Source organism: Sphaeramia orbicularis, chromosome 6, assembly GCF_902148855.1.
Source record: "Sphaeramia orbicularis chromosome 6, fSphaOr1.1, whole genome shotgun sequence".
In the NCBI taxonomy this organism is placed as follows: domain Eukaryota; kingdom Metazoa; phylum Chordata; class Actinopteri; order Kurtiformes; family Apogonidae; genus Sphaeramia; species Sphaeramia orbicularis.
The window spans coordinates 47,481,866-47,501,543 of record NC_043962.1 but is presented as its reverse complement, the minus strand read 5'-3'; the positions used below and the strand labels follow the sequence as shown (position 1 = coordinate 47,501,543).

Sequence of the window (19,678 nt, the reverse complement as noted above, 5' to 3'; positions counted from 1 at the left end):
GTAGAGAATTTTCCCATCAATCCAGTGCCTGATATATGGTTTTAACTGGTCTGATCTGTAGGCCGATCTGCAGGTTTCTGCAAAATTCTGTGCCACTTACTTCTCATCCCTTGGCAAATTGACCATGTACCATGTAGAGCTATATGTTTATAGTCTCCTCCAGACCAGGTCTGCCCCCATTGGTTGGCCTTAGAGGTTACCTCCATGCTCTGTAAATAATGTATGATTGCTCCTCTGCTGTGCAGTGCTATACCCCTGCAGTCTGGATTTAATGTGCACTCTAACTACGCAGTGCTGCATCTGTTTGGATGTTGATGTATTTCATTATATTTCATGGTCATTCAAAACCCTCATGTGGTTAATTATTTCAGTTCATCAGTAAGTCTGAAGGATTTACATAAATACAGAACAAAATTAACACTTTTTCCATACATAAAAAAACCTTTAGTTTTTTTCTCTTACATAAATAGTATTTGTTTCCATTTTGCGCCACCATCACATATTTTATTACTGTGCTTTATTCATGGATAGATGTCCATACCCAAGTACTTGCAATAAAAGATAAAGCACAGAGGTGTTTGCACAGCACAGCAGACAGGTAGACAAAGACAGAGCAATAATGACGAGAGCTGGCAAACAAAGGAAACCAGCCAAAAGGAAATTACTTATTTACCTAAAATGTACCACTCCTTTGGACTGGAGCCAAGCCATAAATAAAAAGAGAACATGATCTAACAGACACAGACACAGTGGTACAGTGGCCCAGTAGCCACCACCTCTCTTCTTGCTGCAGTCTCCCCGCAGAGGGAGTTATGTTGTCACTTCCCACCTCTGATTTATTATCCAGACACTTAGTTACAGAGGAGTTTAGCCCTGGGGATGCTAGTGGCCATAGTCGTGGCCATTCCCAATCCCCCAGTGGTACTGCAGCCCTGTAAAAGCATGATGAATGGGGATATGAGTGTGTACGGGATAATATCCAGGAAAAGATAGCTCAGGCTCTGCACACTCTGGGCTTTGTTTCATCAGGATCCCTAAAGGAGGGAATGGTTGTTGGTCAATATAATCACAATGGAGCTGTCTTCTAAACCCTCATAAGGGATAAAAGATCACATGCACATTTGCACAGAATGGGCATGAATTGATGGCATTAGTACTAACAGTAGTGACAATGATGGAAAGACTTTGATGGAAAGATGCTATCTGTAGCTCCGGAGTCAATAAGGATATGATGGTATCATTTCCTGTGTGACCAAACATGAGCCATGTTTTGATATTTTCATCCCCAGTGTTTACTATTTTATTTCTATCAATTTTTCCATGTCTAGTGTTCAGTGTGCTACACAGCAGTCAAAATATTTGAACAGGTTGTGTTTGCGGGTGCTTTGCAGGTCTGTGATGATAAGATTATAACAGATGTTGCTTTTCAGCATATAGATCCAAATATGTGCATCCTAACATTAGAATTATGACGTGTGCTTTACTGATATTCATTGTGGTTCACTGGGAGGGTAAAACAAAACTCCCATATGGGCTCAAATTAAATGTGAACTTGTGAACTCCTCAAACCCATCATCAACTCATCATTCCTTTATAAAAGTAGGGTGTAGGACTCTTTGCTATGTATTTTTATGTGTATTTTGTTTCTCTTTTTAATTTGTTAACACTCTATATACACAGGTCAGTGAGTTTAGTAAAACTGAAACATTGAAGTGTAGCTTGGAATCTTCAGACCAAATGCAAATGTCAGTTTATCCTCAGTTTCCAAGGTACAAAGAACAAAATTACTATCAGTTAATGAAATGTAAATGAAGGTAAACTGTACGCCCTTATCTCTAAATGCAGGTTATGCTTTGTCTGGATACTATTTGTCCAGTTTGTGTAATACTGATGCAACTGTAGTTTCAAATGACTGTTGAGCATCAGCGGCAAATATCCTTGTGCTGTCAGTCATCATGTCCATATTGCGGTTGGTCTTTCATGGATTTGACCTTGAGTTTAAACAGGAAGCAACCAGATGCATCTGTCAGAGTGAAGGAAAACTAGTTTAATATGCAGGTGTTTAATATCTGCTAGTATGTAGGGAACTATGTGCGGCTTTACAGGTACATAGATGGACACTGCAACACCAATTCCTCCTGCTGTGCAGAGATGAAGCCAGAATTCTGCAGTCTGCAGTCTTGTTCATGGATGAATTTAGAGTCTACATAGTAAAGACGCTGAGAAGTTGCATCTGCCTGACCTATTTATCTGTTCTACAGCCATGTGTTTGATTGATTCAAGACTACAACAGATCATTACAGCTGTTTTTATAATGTATTAAAGCCACACTGATCAGAAAGATGAAAATGTAAAGATAAATCAGGGTCATGAAATCTACTTAAAAAGACCAAAATCACCTTTGGGAAAAATTTACTGGAGGAAGTCCCACATAATTACAAGGACGAGGTGTTCTGGCTTCGCATTTAGATGAGTGTCCATCTTTATATAAAGATGTGAAGTCGTGCCCACTAGATTGTGCCCCATTGGACCTAACTTTGGAAAATATATGAACAGCAGTCACTGGTGAGAGACAAATACTTTTTTGATCCTATCTGCATTGTGCCACCATTTATGGCAAATATAGTAAACATCTAGGAATATAGGTGTTTTCACAATCTGATTCTTCAACAGTGGGACTTTTTTGACATGTAAAATTTCCTTTTAAATTGAGAAACATCATGTGTAAATGATGGAGTATTTCATGCAAGATCAAAAACTACATGTTTCTTGTCACTGACTGTAGTGCAACTTTTTCCTTTATTATGTCCCCCATGGCACAACTGGACTGAATTCAACTAGTTTATCAGTCCGCTACTATATGGATGTTTCTTTGTAAAAGAGAACCTGCCGTGATTTGGTTTAACCTGTAGAAATCTAGCTTCACTTTCCTTTCTAGTCTCATACCAATCTTATTTACAAGCATAAGGTCCCATCCACATCTTCTGCTGGCACTCTGAGACAGCCAAGGCAATTTCATTTAACAGGCCAAAAAAGTAATGTATTGCATCCATTGAATCACACAATTACCCCAACCCTTCTGCTGGCTCTGCAGCACAGCCGCCTGTACTGTTCTCTTTTCAAGGCCAGCAGCCTCCTCTGGAACTGCTCACTGGCTATAATATACAGCACTGGGTCCAGGCAGCTGCTTACACTGCACATGGCCTCAAAGAACTCATAGAAGGCATAGAGGACACTGGTGTTAGTCGGTGTGATCAGGTCATGGGTCCTCATCACCACCAGTGTGATGATCATAATATGGTATGGCCCAAAGGCGACCACGAAGACGAGCAGGGCAGCGGTGATGAGTCGCATCGGTTTCCCTCCTGACCGCTGGGCCCCTCTGCGCCTTCTGTGCCCTGGTAGACGTCTCAGAACACGAACTGTCATGATGTAAAAAGCCAACATAATGAGGAACGGTAACATGAAGCCCGCCATTGTTCTGATAATTGCAATTGTTCGGACGTAGACCAAAGGTCCCTGAATGTGGTCCATACACACAGTAGTATTTTCTTGCCGCTGAACAGCAAAAGTTACAAACAGGTCAGGAACTGCACTCAGGACTATCAAAATCCATGCGCATACTGAGCATATTTTGGCTTTACCTGCATCCCACCACCGGAGGGAGCTGATGGGGTACACCGTCCCAACAAAGCGGTCAAAACTGATGAGTGTAAGGAAGAGTATGCTGCCGTATATGTTGATGCTGAAAGAGACTTTCCTGAACTGGCAGAACATCTGTGCGTCTCTCAGATACGGCCTCTGGAGGGTGAAGTAGAGAGTGAAGGGGAGGGTGAGAATCCAGGCCGAGTCACACAGGGCCAGGTTTAACAGGAAAACATTGCTAGCGCTTGAGCTCTTCTTGAAGCAGTTGTAGTTAATTAGCGCGGCTATGTTTCCCAGGATGCCCACGGGGAGGGCAAAAATGTAGAGTAGCAGCAGGATGTAGCAGTACCACTGGACATTTTCAAACTGACTGCAGAATACCGTTGACTGGTTCAGGAACTCCAGAAGCAGCTCTGCGGGAAAAAAGAATCAGTTTTGTTGCCGTAGTCTTATTTGTACAAAGTAAAACAGATGTCAACGGAAGATTTGACTCATTCAGTTCAAACTAATGCAGCCTGAAAGATATTTAGGCCCTAGTATGGGCTGAGATGCAAAACATTTTATCCTACACTTTCTATGAGTTGTTACAACCCCTGGGACTGGACAACGCTAAGGGGCAAGGACCTCAGCTCCAAAATGATGCTAATGCAGAAGTATCTTAAAGGTGCAATACCACTGATAGCCACTGGGTTTGAAAATGCTATAGACTCCCATTGGACTCCCACTGGACATCAAACTAAAAGTAATCAATTATTTAATTACTTCATTTAATTTTACTCATTAAAAAAATTTCCCCCATTTAATTTCAACCCTTTAATATGGGATTTGGTCAATCTTTAAAGTTTTCCTCTGTTAATCTGATTTTAAGTCAAATAGAAGCTTTGACATTTGATGTGTCAGATGTCAAAGTGTGTCAATAAGATAGCACTTAGCATTTGTTCACCTCTGACCACTCTAGCTCATGTTCCATCTCCTTTTGTCCAAATATGATCACTTCCAGCTCTAAAAAGCCAACATGATGATGGCCAAATCGCTGTTTTTTCAAATCCTTGTAAATTTTCACAGGCAAAAATGATTCTTTCCAGCACAATCTGAGATCAATGAATTTGTGTTTCCGGTTATTTTCTCAGATGCTACAGAAGGCATTACATACTATAAGTGATTAAGGACTGATATGACATGAAACCTCAACTAAACATACCAATACAGAAATACTGGGTGGAGCATGCTAGTTATTTTCTACAAAATAAAATGCTATTTGTACTGAATACTGTGTAAAAAAAAGTGGCATCTGTCAACTGGTATACTCTTAATTATTCCGGCTTTAAATACATTGGGTACTTTGTGTGGCATTTTAAAATGCAACAACAACATTTTTAGTAGGTTCTGTTTTTGTATTTTTTTTGTTTTCTTTTTTTACTTTCATGCAGCTTCATTAGGAATTTTAGTGCAGTCTACAATAAAGAGACAATGACTTCTCAACTCTCTTGGGTTCACAAACTCCCACAGCTCACCACTGAAGTATAAGCTCAAATCACTAGTCCATCAGTTCCAGTTCTAAACCATTATTGACTATGCAAAGGATTTACACATGCATGACTGTGTATGCATGGTTTCTGTTACAAATAAAACCAAAAAAATGTTACAAATAGTAAATTCACTTATCATGGGGATAAATGAAACACTGGCTGTAATTACTAGAAGTGAAATAAGCCTTTCAATCAGAAGGCCGTCTGTCTTTGCTATACATCAAACCCTAGCCAGTGTGCCTCTGTGGTCTCCAAGCATTGACACTGTGTCCAGGAAGTGAACACTAACCAATGTGTGTTACGAACAATGAAACCTGACAGCTGTTGATCTATTGTCTCTGTGATGTCAGCATATGTTTGCACTTAATCAGAGATAACGCAGTAGTTTCTTTTTGTTCAGCTGAGCAGATCTTTACATGAAAATTTTCACCCTTGATGACCTGTCTGTGCTGTTCGCTAGCCTGTTTATGCAGGTTAAAGACTGATAATGATGTTAAACATGTTGAAGACATTTACTGTTCATCTACACTGTATTAATACAAGGGAAAACTGCAAATATTATATTCTAATTTGATGTTAATCAGCTATTAGCTAATCTCAGAGTTAAAATTACTTTAACAAATATAATATATTAATGAGTTTCATCTTAGTTTATCTAATGCCATTCTTTCAGTCTAATATAAATCTATTAAATGTGTAGGTTTCTGACTAAAATGTGGAGAAGAACGATTTTCAGTTAAGATCAGACTCACCCCCTTTAGATATGTCAGAGTGGTTGACTTTGTAAAACTCTATCATGATGAATGGAGTCAGCGCTCACATCTCAGCTTGTCTTCAGTCGTCCTCCAGCAGCTGTGTGCTTCTCATCTGTCGGGATCCGTCGGTGTGTTGCCCCACCTGTGACTGATATGTGTGTGATGTAGCAGAGGATTAAACAAAACTATTGTTCAACGTCTGATATGTAATCCTTGCACTGTGCCCGTGCACGTGCTCGATGCTCGATTTTTACTGTTTGTGTTTCACTTGTCTGGCTCCATGGCTCCTCTGTGTCCTTTGAGTGGATTAACATTGTAAATCTCCTGACTTTATAGCTTGCGGGTTTCCCAGAATTATTGCATATGATCTCATTATCATGGTGGAAAGGAGACTGTGGGGTTTAGGTCCTGCAAAAGAGATCCATGAGGTTTCTGCTATTTATTTCAAGTTAAAGGGTTTTTAGTGATTTTTGTCTTAAACTGAAATAAGACCATGTGTCCTGTTTTTTTTTTTTTCCTTTTTCCTTGCCTTTCCATCCCTCCAATTGAAAGCATTACCGCAGTTAGGGTTTTTGAATTATTTTGTCGTTTTAACATGAAAAAATTCTGAGTTGGTTGAAACCAGACCAATGTCTCGCTTATGACCCTGTTCCCATCTTACATTAAAATCAATTTTGGCAAATCCAATCATATGTGGACGGCACTTAAGATCCATTCAGAGGTGGTTTGGGGCAGATTTGTCTGCATTCTCTAGTGGTCTGAACACGTACAGTATGTGCCACTTCCGTATTGCCAGACCTCTGTTAATCAGTATGAGAATAATGAGGATCAGAATTAATGAGAATTTAGGGCCATCTTTATGGAACAATCTATGTCCCCTACTTCAATCAACATTTACATTATCATTATTTACCAAAAAAAAAGGTAAAAGGTGTTTGGATTAGTTTCTGTGATTTTTATGATTCTTTATGTGTTTAAATTTTTTTAAGGGGAGATGTTTAACATTTTTGGCTTCTAACATGTCCTACACAATGTACTTTTTCTTTTAATTTTAGAATCTTATTGTATGTAATGTGGAAAGAAATTAACCTAAACTAAACTAAACATGACCTGGGAGGCACTGTAGGACTGCCGAGTCAGCTGACATTGTCTGTCTAGCATTTCCATCATATTAATATTTTAAGAGCATCTGCAGTTTTCAGAAAGTCCACAAAGTTGTGCTTAATCAAATCCTTAATATGTGAGTTACTATCTGAGTTCATGTGAGCAACGCTCTGCCTTTGCTACATTTTTTTCCATGAGGAAATGGACTTTCCACAGTTCACATATGCCTTCAGAAATTCATAAGCATGTTTTAAGGACAAATCAATCATTAAACAGACAGAAGAGGCAGTGTTATCATATCAATATTTAGGGTGCATTGATTGAGTTGTGGCCTCCCATATGATGAGTACTATGCAGAAGATGCACCACTTTAAAAGACAAAGATAGAACCTACAATATTAAAATGCTTTAAAATGTGGACTTATGGTGACCTTTGTATCTGGATAAGAAATGAATATAATTTTCACTGTTATAAACATGAAAAAAATGTATTTCACTTAAGAATTTATTTTTCAAAATTAAAAAAAGAAAAGAAAATGTAAAATGTCCTTGACTTTAAAATTGGGAATTTGTGCATGTTTCCTCTTTGCAATCCCAAAAGGATTCTATAACATTAAAATTTAATGTGACTTATTTTTCATGGTTGACAGTATGAACACTGCATATTTCATGTTTTTTGTGTATCAGCTTCACTAGGGAAAATATGCATTTATATAGACAATTTATGGATGACTTTAGATACTGGAAAAAAAAAAGAACATAAAAAACACCAAAAGGTGGTATTAGTCGTGATTTGATTCAAATGAGGCCTCCAGTAAAGATCTAGTCCTTGATGAGCAAAGATGGACCAAAAGGATACAGAAAAAAACATAGGGAGGGATTTGGATCTGTTAATCTCTATGATGCAGAACTAAAAGATTTAAGGAATCTCATTGTATTTCAGTGCATCAGTTCTACAGTATTTTGTCCCAAACAAGCTTAATCTAACCAAGAACGTGTCTTCTATGAGATGGACAATGAAACAGCGGTTTTCGTATTTTATGTACACAAATATTTTACATAAATGAAACTAACAGCACATGTGGTTCTGTACCTCTGACATGTCATTAAAAATCAAACATGGGTCTTCATCCATTAGTAAAGTTAGTAGCAGTGGACTGTAGCGTCCCCCAGCTGGATAGGAGTAAAGCTTCAGGGGGATGGGGAGATCATGGACACAGGTCATCCATAACCTCCCACACCTGAGGGTTAAGGTTATGTCCTCTCTTTTGTGAACACACAGTGGCAGTAACCCCACATACAGGAGGTGTCAGGACTGTTGGCAGGTCGTAGCAGCAAACTTAATGGGCTTTCGCTAAAATCCTCTACTTGTTCTGTCTTACAGTTACACAGGAATGATCTGCATTGTCATTATGTTTCTTGTGCAGTTTTACATGCTGTTCTCTATGTATTATGTTAAATTACAGGTGTTGTAACACTGTGAATAAAGTAGTTGCTGGGTTCACCACAATCCCTATGTTCCCCAAAAACAGGTGAATGCACTGACAGATGCTCTGTGCCAAGTCAAAAAGGAAGAGAGTAGGAAAAAAAAGACAAAAATGTTAAATTGATCTTCTATTGCTGTAATAGCAAAGTTGGCATTCTCCGTCATAGCAAACCTCTCTAGTTTTGATTCACAGTGCTGGAGAATCTCTATATCTCTTTATATAATTGCCCATGAAGGTGGACTACATGTAGATTTAGATATATATTTAGTCAGTTTAATGATTATATCAGTTTGAGATGCAAAGTTATAATAAAACAGCAGGTACTGAAATAGGTTTAAGCAAAGGATTTGTGAGTTTGATATGCAGATCTTTGCGCAGGTTTAAATTGTACATTTTTAGGTTATATAGGGTGAATTCTATGAACTCTTTTATTACTTTACAAATTATCTTGAAATTTTCCTTGTTTTAACCATTCTTTGATTTGTTATTAGAGGTGTACTATATTTCAGGTGCAATGCATAAATCTAAAGATTTTGTAGTTATCACTGAGGATAACAAAAGACTTGCTCTCAAAAAGTGTAAGCAACAAGAAAGGATACTGACATGAGCTGATGATGTATTATTGTTGTGCTTTAATTTGGTCATATCCCATAAATACTGTTGATTTTATCCCATAGATTCTGTAGAAATTATTAATACCCAAGTGTATTACATCAATGTAGCTAAGTGTGGCTCCTGATAAACTTTAAAGACTGCTGAAATCTTACAGTTAGCAGGAAAGAAGTGATGTCTCAGGACATATCTACTGATGCGATCTAACACCACATGTGAACAGATGCATTTAAAGCTGTCTGCTTGTCTGCAGGTATCGCGGGGCGGATCTTAATCCAATGTCGGAACAGACACATCACTGTATGAAATATACAGCTTTGGAAATAAGTATTACACCAATATGACAAAAAAGTAAAAGGTTATCCTATGTCATAAATGTGATTCATAAAGCCATCCAGGGTTTCTTATGAGGAACAAAACCCCCTTTTTTTCCAATAACAAGTAATATGTATTTGAAGAACATTTGATGTTGAAAGACAACCTACACAACCTATCCTACATAAAGTTCCAAGAAGAATATTAAATGGTTAAACTGATGGGCTAGTATATCAGCTTTCCATAGAAAATCATAGACATTTTAGGATAATTGTTAAAGCTGTAACACATAGTCAATATCAGTGTCTTACCACTAGATGGAGACATAGCTACATGTTGAATTTACATGTAAGAACAATGTGAAGAAAGATTGACATGATCTTAAAACAAAACAAATACTTTAACCTTGTAAAAACAATTTGCATCTCCTGTGAGTGAGTATTCAGTAAAATGGTGCATCTTTTAAGTCATATTTTAAGCATATCTCCAATGTGAGGTGTAGTTGAGTGATAGGAAAAGATACCTTTTATTTTATATTGTGATTGTTTGTGGTTTCCTTGTTCATGTGGTGGTGTCATTGTCTGCTATCTGCTGGACTCATCCTTGTAATGGACAATGCAATGAATCACTGCTTATCAGGGTCCTCTAAGGTAGGGAGGTGCCTTGGCTCAATAGTCTTCAATCACCCCCAGGTTAAATCTTGCCCATTTAGGCTTTGAGAGGGACGCTGCTTTTGCTGTTGCAGCTTGCTGCTTAAAAGTCAGATCTGCCGATACACACTGTGCACCTACATCTAAGCCAGGGCTCATTGGCACTGGAGGCAATTAAGTTCACCCATGCAAGTCAATTCAATTATGCAACTGTGATGAGCCCTGAAATATCACAGAGCAAGACGTATGGTGTGGCCTCACACAAAGCAACTATGCTCTCTGTCCAGGAATCTGGAGATTGACTGTTTTTATCAAGGAGATATTTAGGATTTGTCCACCTCAATAACCTCCACATGAAGTAAATAATCAAAGCTTAAACATTGTAGATGCTGTGTACTTGGAAGTCAAACAATTTCTTATTTACTTTACATAAACCTAAAACAGGAGATTTATTTATCACAGCTGTATTTCTTGGCAAACATCTACATCTCCACAAGAATCTCAAGCATCTTGCTGTTCATGTGTTCAGCACGAAAAAAAGTTAAACGAGCAAGCTGAGATTGAACAGCATGTAAAACTATTGGAGAGTAAACCAGCCAGGCTGTAATGGGAAAATAAATGGAGCATTCTGCTTTGCTGTCTTTCTGGCTGTGTGTATTTGTGTGTATGTGTATGCGGACACAAACACAATGAGCTCTCTGAGGAGCTGTAACTCAAAGGGACGCTGACTGAGCTGCAGGAGAGAAAAACAAAGAGTTGTTCCTGGGAAGATGGCCACTTCTGGCACCAGATCACAGCTTGCTGGGCTAAAACAGAGGAGGAGAATAGTGTGTGTGTGTGTGTGTGTGTGTGTGTGTGTGTGTGTGTGTGTGTGTGTGTGTGTGTGTGTGTGTGAGCAATATGGAAGTAGGGAAATAGACTTATATAGCCAAGCTTATTGGAAGCATATTTGTTAATTAACTGCCAGTTGAGTAACCTTGGAGGACTCGATGGTAGTGCTTCACCACATGAGGACTGTTCATATTGTGTCAAAATCATCCTAAATTGGCTCTCAAATACTTCTCAGATGCCTCAGTCTGTGTGAGGTTTTCATTTAGATTTTTTTTTTTTATTTACAGAAATGATTTGACCCAGATCTGAATGATGGTTGTCCTTTACAGACAGACAAAATATATAAAGTGCTCTGATGAAGTGGACTAATGATCAAAGATGCTGTTGTGCAATTACATTTTACATGCTTGACTGCAGCACACATTGTTCTTTAGATCTCCCAGCAATTCATATCTCAATCTGACCAGAAAAAAAAAAGGTAAGAATGAAATGAAATGTCTGTCTTCATTCAGTAAATAGTAATGAATCACAGAAAAGCTAAATGCTTCAACTGTAGTTTTTCATGGGACGTCAAGTCACATAATACCCTTTGTTGTCTTTGTAAGTTCTGCTGAACGCTGCCACCGGAGGACAAGCTCATGTGATTAGGTATTCTGTGCAGAATGCGGCATATCTGAATCAATCTCATGCTCTGCCAGAAAGATATCTCCATAATTTGATTCTGAGCTAGGACTGTATAAAACAACACCACAGGTCACAAATGTTTGAATAATTTCTCTAATCATGCAGAACTCGCTTCATGAAATACAAGTGGGCATCAATATAGTGACGACATGCATGAAATATGAACAAAATGAGCATTTTTTTTTCTGTTGAGATAAATGACAAAATGCAGACTGAAATCATTGAGGAAAAGACAATTACCCCAGGGCTTTTAAGTGACACCTGAAAGTGGTGTTTAATCTTAATTTCTTTGCCTAAAGGGCATGTGTTTGACGGAGTAGGACACTATTGATCTATGTGACTAATTTATTTACTTTCATCTCCATTTCATGGCCATACATGTTGGAAGGTTGACATGCTGTTTTCACCACCACTGACAGCAGTGTCCTTGTCATGCTCCCTTTAGGTCGATACCTGCGGCTGAAAATGTTCCGCGAGGATCATGGCTCCTGGATGACCATGTTCTTCAGCACAATCCTCTTCCTCTTCATCTTCTCACACATCTACAACCTTTTCCTGCTGATGGCTGGGAGCATGGAGTAAGCCATTTGATCTATCTCACTCTCCTCCTTTTTCCTCATTCTCTGCCTCCATTTGTTAGAGCCACTGTACGCTCCCCTTTGGCTGGTGTGATTGATCTAAATGCCTCGCCTGAACAGAGACTCGATACCGGACTGATTAATCAACCCACACATTAAATCACAGGTAGGGCAGGCAGGTTGGAGGGTAGTTAATCCTGAAGAATCACCTTGAACACCCACACTTATTCTCTCATGAGCTTGACTTTTTGTTGGCAGCTCTCATGTTTTAGCCATGAGTCTGTGATTGTGTCCTGGTTTCCCTCCTCCTGGTCTGGTTTACCTACCGAGTACCCACTGTGCACAGCGGAGCTTGACACCCACACATCAAGCTGTTGACAGGAATCCGTTTATGTATTTGCAATGTGTCCGTCTAGAGGAAGGAAAACATGCCCTTGAAGCCAGCCAGCCAGACACGAGGTCAGTTTGAGGTGATTTACTACTTTGTTTGCTTGGGCTGTTTGGGGGGAAAAAAGGAAAGCATGGCAGGTGTCTATTCAGGTACAACCTGTCGGGGGAGAGTCCAGGGCTGTAATGGGATCTGTCTAAATATTGCTGTTTTTCAGTATTACCAACAAGCATCAACTGTCCATAAGGTGCAGGCAGATGAAGGCCATTAGCTAGCAGGCAAGGTGTTGTATTTTTCTACGACCAGAGGGATGAGTTTGTATAATCAGCCCATCTGTCACTCTGGCCTGAGCGGTGACACCGGCATCCATCTTGTCTGTTCTCTCTGGTTGTCCGAGAAACAGAAGCGAATGGCTGAGCAGAGGGGCAGGTCTGCTGAGACGATGAATGTTGCTTGCTCAGGGAAAAGTTACATTTGCAGGCGCGCCGAGTGCATCTGTCACAAAGAGGATTCCTTTTTACCGCCGCTCATTTTAGCCTCTAAACATCAAACTAAAGAGGCCCTTTTTAATCTCTGTGCATTTTCAACCTGTCAAGATGACATCCAGATAACAATTACAGAAAAGTAATGAGCTCCTCACACATCTTTGGAGACAATAACCTTAAATTTGCATCTGACTAACAACTAAACATGCATTCTGTATTCATATTAGCAGCTTAATTTCTGCACATATGAAGAGTAGCAATCATAACAGCCAATTAAACAATGACGCTGACTAACACAACACTAACCCAACCATAATTGTTTGCCTATGTGCTGTTCTGTGACATCAGTACTTCAACACTGTAAAGCTCCCTACGGGAAGACAGATGGCGCTGTTGTAAAGCAAGTGAACGTGACTCCGCCAAGACACCTGCTTGTTTCCTGCACTTGTCCTCTTCTCTGTCCCTCTCTCCTGCTTGTTTTCCTTTCTGCTCCAGCAGTGTGTCCACTGAGGGCCTGGGTCCTGCCAAAAACCATTAGGGTTCACATCTCTGTTCAAGACTGACATGTAAGAGCAATGTTCACACTCTGCCAGGATGCCCCTCTGAAGATGGGCTCTGAGGCTGGATGGTCTGAATGCAGCAGAATGAGTGAAAAGGTGATGGAGGCTAGAGGAGAGACTGGTTTGGGGGGGAGGGGGAGGGGGAGGGGGGGTTGCAGGGGAGGTACAGAAAGTGCCTGATGATGCAGTGAAACTTAAGTCTTTTGATCTATGTCCAAACCCTATTTGCATCGCCCCCCACTCCTCCTGCCATTCCCTTACCCTGCAGCGAGGCTGTTGTAGTTTTCTTTTTGCCTGTGCACAAAGGAAAAGTACAATATCCCTTTGTGGTAGCAGCTGCCCCTCAGTGGGAATGAATGGTGTTTTTCCCTTTCATTTGCACTGAGTGAACAAGCCGCTGTGAGGTATTATTACTACAGAGGTTTTTTAAAGGGTAGGTATTTTGGCATGGGTTAGCAGGCTTTGACATCTAGCCATGATGGTGCACTGCAGGGGTTTCTCTTCTGGTGGGTATAGAGCATCCCACACACACGCCACATATTGTTCATGTCTCACATCCTGCGCAAGTTAGCTGTCATTACGTTCATGTGTGTTGGATGTACACGCTTGTGGGAGAGAGAGACTGAGCTTTGTGTGGCGAAGTGTGCATGTGTGTTTGTGTGTGTGTGTGTGTGTGTGTGTGTGTGGGGGGGGGGGGGGGGGGGGGGTAGCGTCTGTCACCCTGCTGTCTCCCTGACCTGATGCCGCATGCAGCCCATGCCCTCTGCTCATTAATATGCTTAAATTTTCTGTGACCTTTCAGTTGGTCTTGAGCTTGATTTAATTAAAACTAGTGATACATCCACAATGGAAAAAGATAAACAACAATCCGTAAACAATCACTGACAGGGCTTCTAGACTGTATATCTTTTTGAATGGCGAGTATTTATTCATGATTAGTCGTGTAAAATGGATTCATCAAGGCCATTATCTCTGAGCACAAAGAGATTTCCAGACTGTGTAATCTTACATGTCTACCACATGTTAGCCAATATTTAAACAGCTTCTTCTGGGTCAACAGTTACCAACCTGTTACCTGACTTATATCATATCGGGGGGTGGCGGGTGAGGTGTCCGGTGTGGTTCCCTGGGAGCTGTAATCCACTTGTTACCAAACCCTCACATCTGGGCTATTTGCATTTTAATGTAACTGTCAGATTAAGGGTGGGGGGTTGGGGGGCTGTTTGTATGAAACCAGGGAAGTGTGACCGCCCAGGGAGTTTGATGGGTTTCATGAATGTTCTGTCACGCCACACAATCCCATTCCACCATCTTACGGTGCCATTACCAACTGAAATCAGCCCCTAATTAGATGGTGTTATTTAATTAAGACGGCCCAATGCGTAGCGTACACATTAATCATGACTAATTTAGAGAAAGTGGGTGGTAAAGTATGTGAAGGTAGATGTGGGGAAGGAGTATGCTGGGTTCTAATTGGGAGATGTAGTGGGACAGTAAGCTGTGAAAGGACTTTTTTTACTTTCTTTGTCTGTTACCCAGTAGAGAAAAAAAGATGAATGAGGTGAGAAAGGGGGCCAGCCGAGTAATGGAAGATGGTTGCAAAGGATAAAGAGACGGTTGCATTTTCATGGGTGTCTTTGACAATGGATGGATAGATGTATTAGACCACAGTGATACCCTGAATGGGATTAGAATCTGTCATATGAGGGTCTTTCTCTTTGTTTAACATGGTCCTTTGTGCTGTGTGCATACCCGTCCCTCTCATCTGTCTGTTTGTTCATCTAGCACTAAGCTGTGGTAATACCATGGACAAGTGGAATTAAAAGGCTGAATAAATAGTATTTTGCGATGCATAGATTTCTCCTTTTGCATGCGATCACACATGGGACTTGCTGATGCCTATACAACGGCCGTGAATCTCTAACAACAGGGTCTATGATCTGAGGACTGAGAAGCCTCAAATCTATTATTTACAAACTGTTACTGTTATTTTTTTGATACAGAGGGAGATGGTTATACTCACAGATAATTCAGAGTAAACCACCAAAACACAGTCAGACTCTACTCCTTTTACTTAGAAATTGTACAGTCTTCATAACAAAGTCTTGAAAGGAAATGGTCAGGTTTTCTTCTGTTTATGACATGGTTAAAAGCACTGATTCATAGGCAGGATTGTGTTTCTCTTATAAAGTAACACATACATTATTAACATGGGTGATAGGTCTAATAGTGATAACACAGAGCTTCTGATTTTGTTGGTATGATGCAAATAATATTAATATTATTGATATTAAACCAGAATTAGATTTTTAGGGATGCACTGATTGTACTTAATCAGTTCTGATTTTTGATTTTGATGTGTTGCTATATGGAAGAGACTGGGATCATTCTGTTATTTATAAGCAAATGTCAGGCTTGTTGTTTTCTTTTTTATGACCACAGATTTATTTTTAAAGGTACAGTATGTAGGAATTATGTTCTAAGTAATTATAAAATGGCCTTGACTGTCACCAGACATTAAGGAATCATGTTCATTTCAAATACTGATATCACTGACAGTAGTAGTCCAGCCAGAATATTTGCATTTGAAGAGTCAGTAGCCTTTCTGCATCCGGGTTGCCAGTTCCCACTGAGCTGCAGCTGGAACATTTCTGATCATAAATGTCTGACATTAATAAACCTAAAAGGCATCTTATTATTCCCAAATACATTGTGACAAAGTGAGAAACAAAACAAGGATATGTATAGGAGATGCTTTTGAAACATGGAGACGGATGAAAGCGGAGAAGAATTTGAAGACCGATGTCGGCTAGTCTGACCACCCGGTAAGAACCACTGAGAGCCGGGGCCGCGGTCTCTTCACCCGGTCCCAGACTGGCGGTGTGTTCTCCCGGGGCCGGGCTGCAGTCTCTTCTCCTGGCCCTGGTGAAGAGACTGCCGGTCCTGGACTGGTGAAGAGACCAGGTACCGGTGTAGGACTTGTCACTTGCCATGGTAGCTCCTTGTAGTTCAGTGTTTTCTGGTTAAGTGACCTCTTCATGTAGCGGTGTGTAATCCAAAAGGGGGGGGGTTAGTAGTCCAGCATCCGTGGTTCGGTTGGGGGGGGGGGGGGGGGGGGGGGTAGCGATCCGTGCCGCTTGTACGGAAGTAAAAGTGAAACTTAAGGCTCATTTACCTTTTCCCTATCTCCTGAATCTTCGCAAACTTTCATTTGAGTGGGCAGGATGTTTGTCCTGGCCTATTATATATTAGACTTATGTAGAATAAGTCTGGTGATGATTTTTTTGTATGAAATTTATGGTGTGGTGGCAAGGATTAGTGGAAACGCTAGTAGTAGACGCTCATGCTGGATCTGGCAACCCCTAGCCTGGGCGGAGGAGGAGAGGATACCACACTCTACGGCAGGGGTGTCAAACTCAGATTCTCGAGGGCCGGTATCCTGCATGTTTTAGATGTTTCCCTCTTCCATCACACCTGGAAGCCATTACATCGTTATCAGGCTTCTGCAGAGCATGATGATGAGTTGATCATTAATAGAACCAGGTGTGGCTGGAAGAGGGAAATATCTAAAACATGCAGGATACTGGCCCTCAATGACCGGAGTTTGACACCTGTGCTCCACAGTATTTTGAATGTGATTGCAGTACCAGTTTTGGCCATAATCCTACATACGGCTCCTTTAAGTAACACAAAGCAGCACTATAGTGAAAGAAAGCCAGTGATTGTGGGAAACAAACAAATGCGCATGTGTTAACAAAATACATGCACAGTAAGTTGCATTGAAGGGCTTAGTTTTCTGCTGTAAATGTCAATAGACTTTTAATACTGTGATATATGTATATACAGGGTGAGTCAGAAAAAACGCTCTTTTCATTTAAAGAAATTGTACCACTGAAATGGAAATGCTTATTTTTCTTTTGATCATACAGTCATATTGATGTGGTCATTGAGCATGTCTGGCGATTGAATCATTGATTTATGGCATAGCATAACAGAGGGAATGTCCATTGTTTATTGTGCACCGAAATATCTGCCAACACAGTTTATGCCACCGTGAATGAAATTGAAATTGTCAACCATTACAGCATGTTTACTCACCATCAAAATGTTTTGTCTCAACGAAGTCGTCCGGCACGACCTTCAACCTGGCTACCATTCAGATTGATGCAAATCTGTGCTCGTTGTCGCATCTCTAACACAGCTCTTCTCGCCATTCGTGTTCGTCGTAGGGCTTGGATTTCAGCCGTGATGCGATTTCGGAGTTCCTGAAGAGTTTGTGGAACAGTCTGATACACACGGTTTTTAAGATACCCCCACAAGAAAAAATCAAGGGGGGTCAAGTCCGGGGATCGTGGATTGTAGATCGTGGGGGATTGTGTTGGCAGGTATTTCAGTGCCCAATAAACAATGGACCTTCTCTCTCTTATGCAATGCAATAAATCTATGACTACATCACCAGACATGCTCAATAACCACATCAATATGACTGTATGGTCAAAAGGAAAATCAGTGTTTCCGTTTTAGCAGTACAATTTCTTTAAATGGAAAGAGCGTTTTTTTCTGACTCCCCCTGTACAGGGTGGGGAAGCAAAATGTACAATATTTTGAGGCAGGGAATGAAAGACAGTGTATGACCAATTAGTTTATCGAAAGTCATGAGAATTTATTTGCCACAAGAAAATTTACATAATAGAAAATGTTTTTATTCTGTGTCCTCCTTCTTTCTCAATAACTGCCTTCACACGCTTCCTGAAACTTGCCGCAAGTGTTTCTCAAATATTCGGGTGACAACTTCTCCCATTCTTCTTTAATAGTATCTTCCAGACTTTCTCGTAATAGTTTTGCTCATAGTCATTCTCTTCTTTACATTATAAACAGTCTTTATGGACACTCCAACTATTTTTGAAATCTCCTTTGGTGTGACGAGTGCACTCAGCAAATCACACACTCTTTGACGTTTGCTTTCCTGATTACTCATATGGGCAAAAGTTTCTGAAAAGGTTTGGATAATAGTGTTAGGTATGATTATGACATCAATATATGTTTGGTTTCAAAACAATTGACGTAGTGCCTGCTGAGAAAAAACAACTAAATGTTCATTGTAAATTTTGCTTCCCCACCCTGTATGTATATATATATATATATATATATATATATATATATATATATATATATATTTATACTGTGATATAATACTATGGGTATCTTAGTAAAACAACATGCCAATCACTCAATCAATCAATCAGTCAATCAATCAGTCACATTTTATTTATATAGCGCCAAATCATAACAAAAGTTATGTCATGACACTTTACATAATGAGCTGGTTGAAACCAGACTCTTAAGACAATTTACAGAAACCCAACAGAATCCTCCAGGTAGGAGTAAACACTTGGTGACAGTGGTGAGGAAAAGCATCCTTTTAACAGGCAGAAACCTCGAGCAGACCCCATCTCCTGGATTATGGTCGTCTGCCTTGACTTACCTGTGTTGGATCAGTGCATTTCTGGTGAAATTATGTTTTATTTTGCATGCAGGATAATGAGCATAAATGTATTTTTAATAAGTATTTCTTTTAGAACTTCCTTTTTAGCAAATTCTGTAAAATTTCATTTGAGACACTGGCCTTCCTTTTCTCTTATTATTTGATGCAAAATATAATATATTTGGAAAATAATGTAAAAGTATAATGAATGGAGGTACAGAGTTTAGCTGTTAGTCAGATGCAAATTTTAGGTTATGTCTCCAAACATGTGTGAGGAGTTCATTACTTTTCTGTCATTGTTGTCTGGATGTCATTTTGACAGGTTGAAAATGCACAGAGATGAAAAAGGGCCAGAGGAGGTCCAATGAATGCATCCTGTTGATTTTTTTTATTTATTTTTTTTTTTTATTAACTAATGTTTAGAGGCCAGTAGTTTGTAAGTTGGCTCTTACCATATTAGGACCATAAGTGACCAAATGGGGGAGTGTGATTGGGGTCAGGGTCAAAGCTGTCTTCAAGAGGTCAAGGGTGAGCTAATGCTAAATGCATGCTCACTGATTATAATAAAGT

The 19,678-nt window shown here is 39.9% G+C and overlaps 1 protein-coding gene across 2 annotated transcripts in view; it reads left to right on the top strand.

Moving 5' to 3' along the window:
* The window catches only part of tmem117 (transmembrane protein 117), a 60,453-nt gene that overhangs the window by 14,786 nt on the left and 25,989 nt on the right, over positions 1 to 19,678 (top strand). For both annotated transcript variants that reach the window (XM_030136172.1, XM_030136173.1), the window contains exon 3: positions 12,058 to 12,190. In XM_030136172.1, the coding sequence (XP_029992032.1) occupies positions 12,058 to 12,190 (133 nt within the window). The remainder of the gene's footprint in view (positions 1 to 12,057; positions 12,191 to 19,678) is intronic.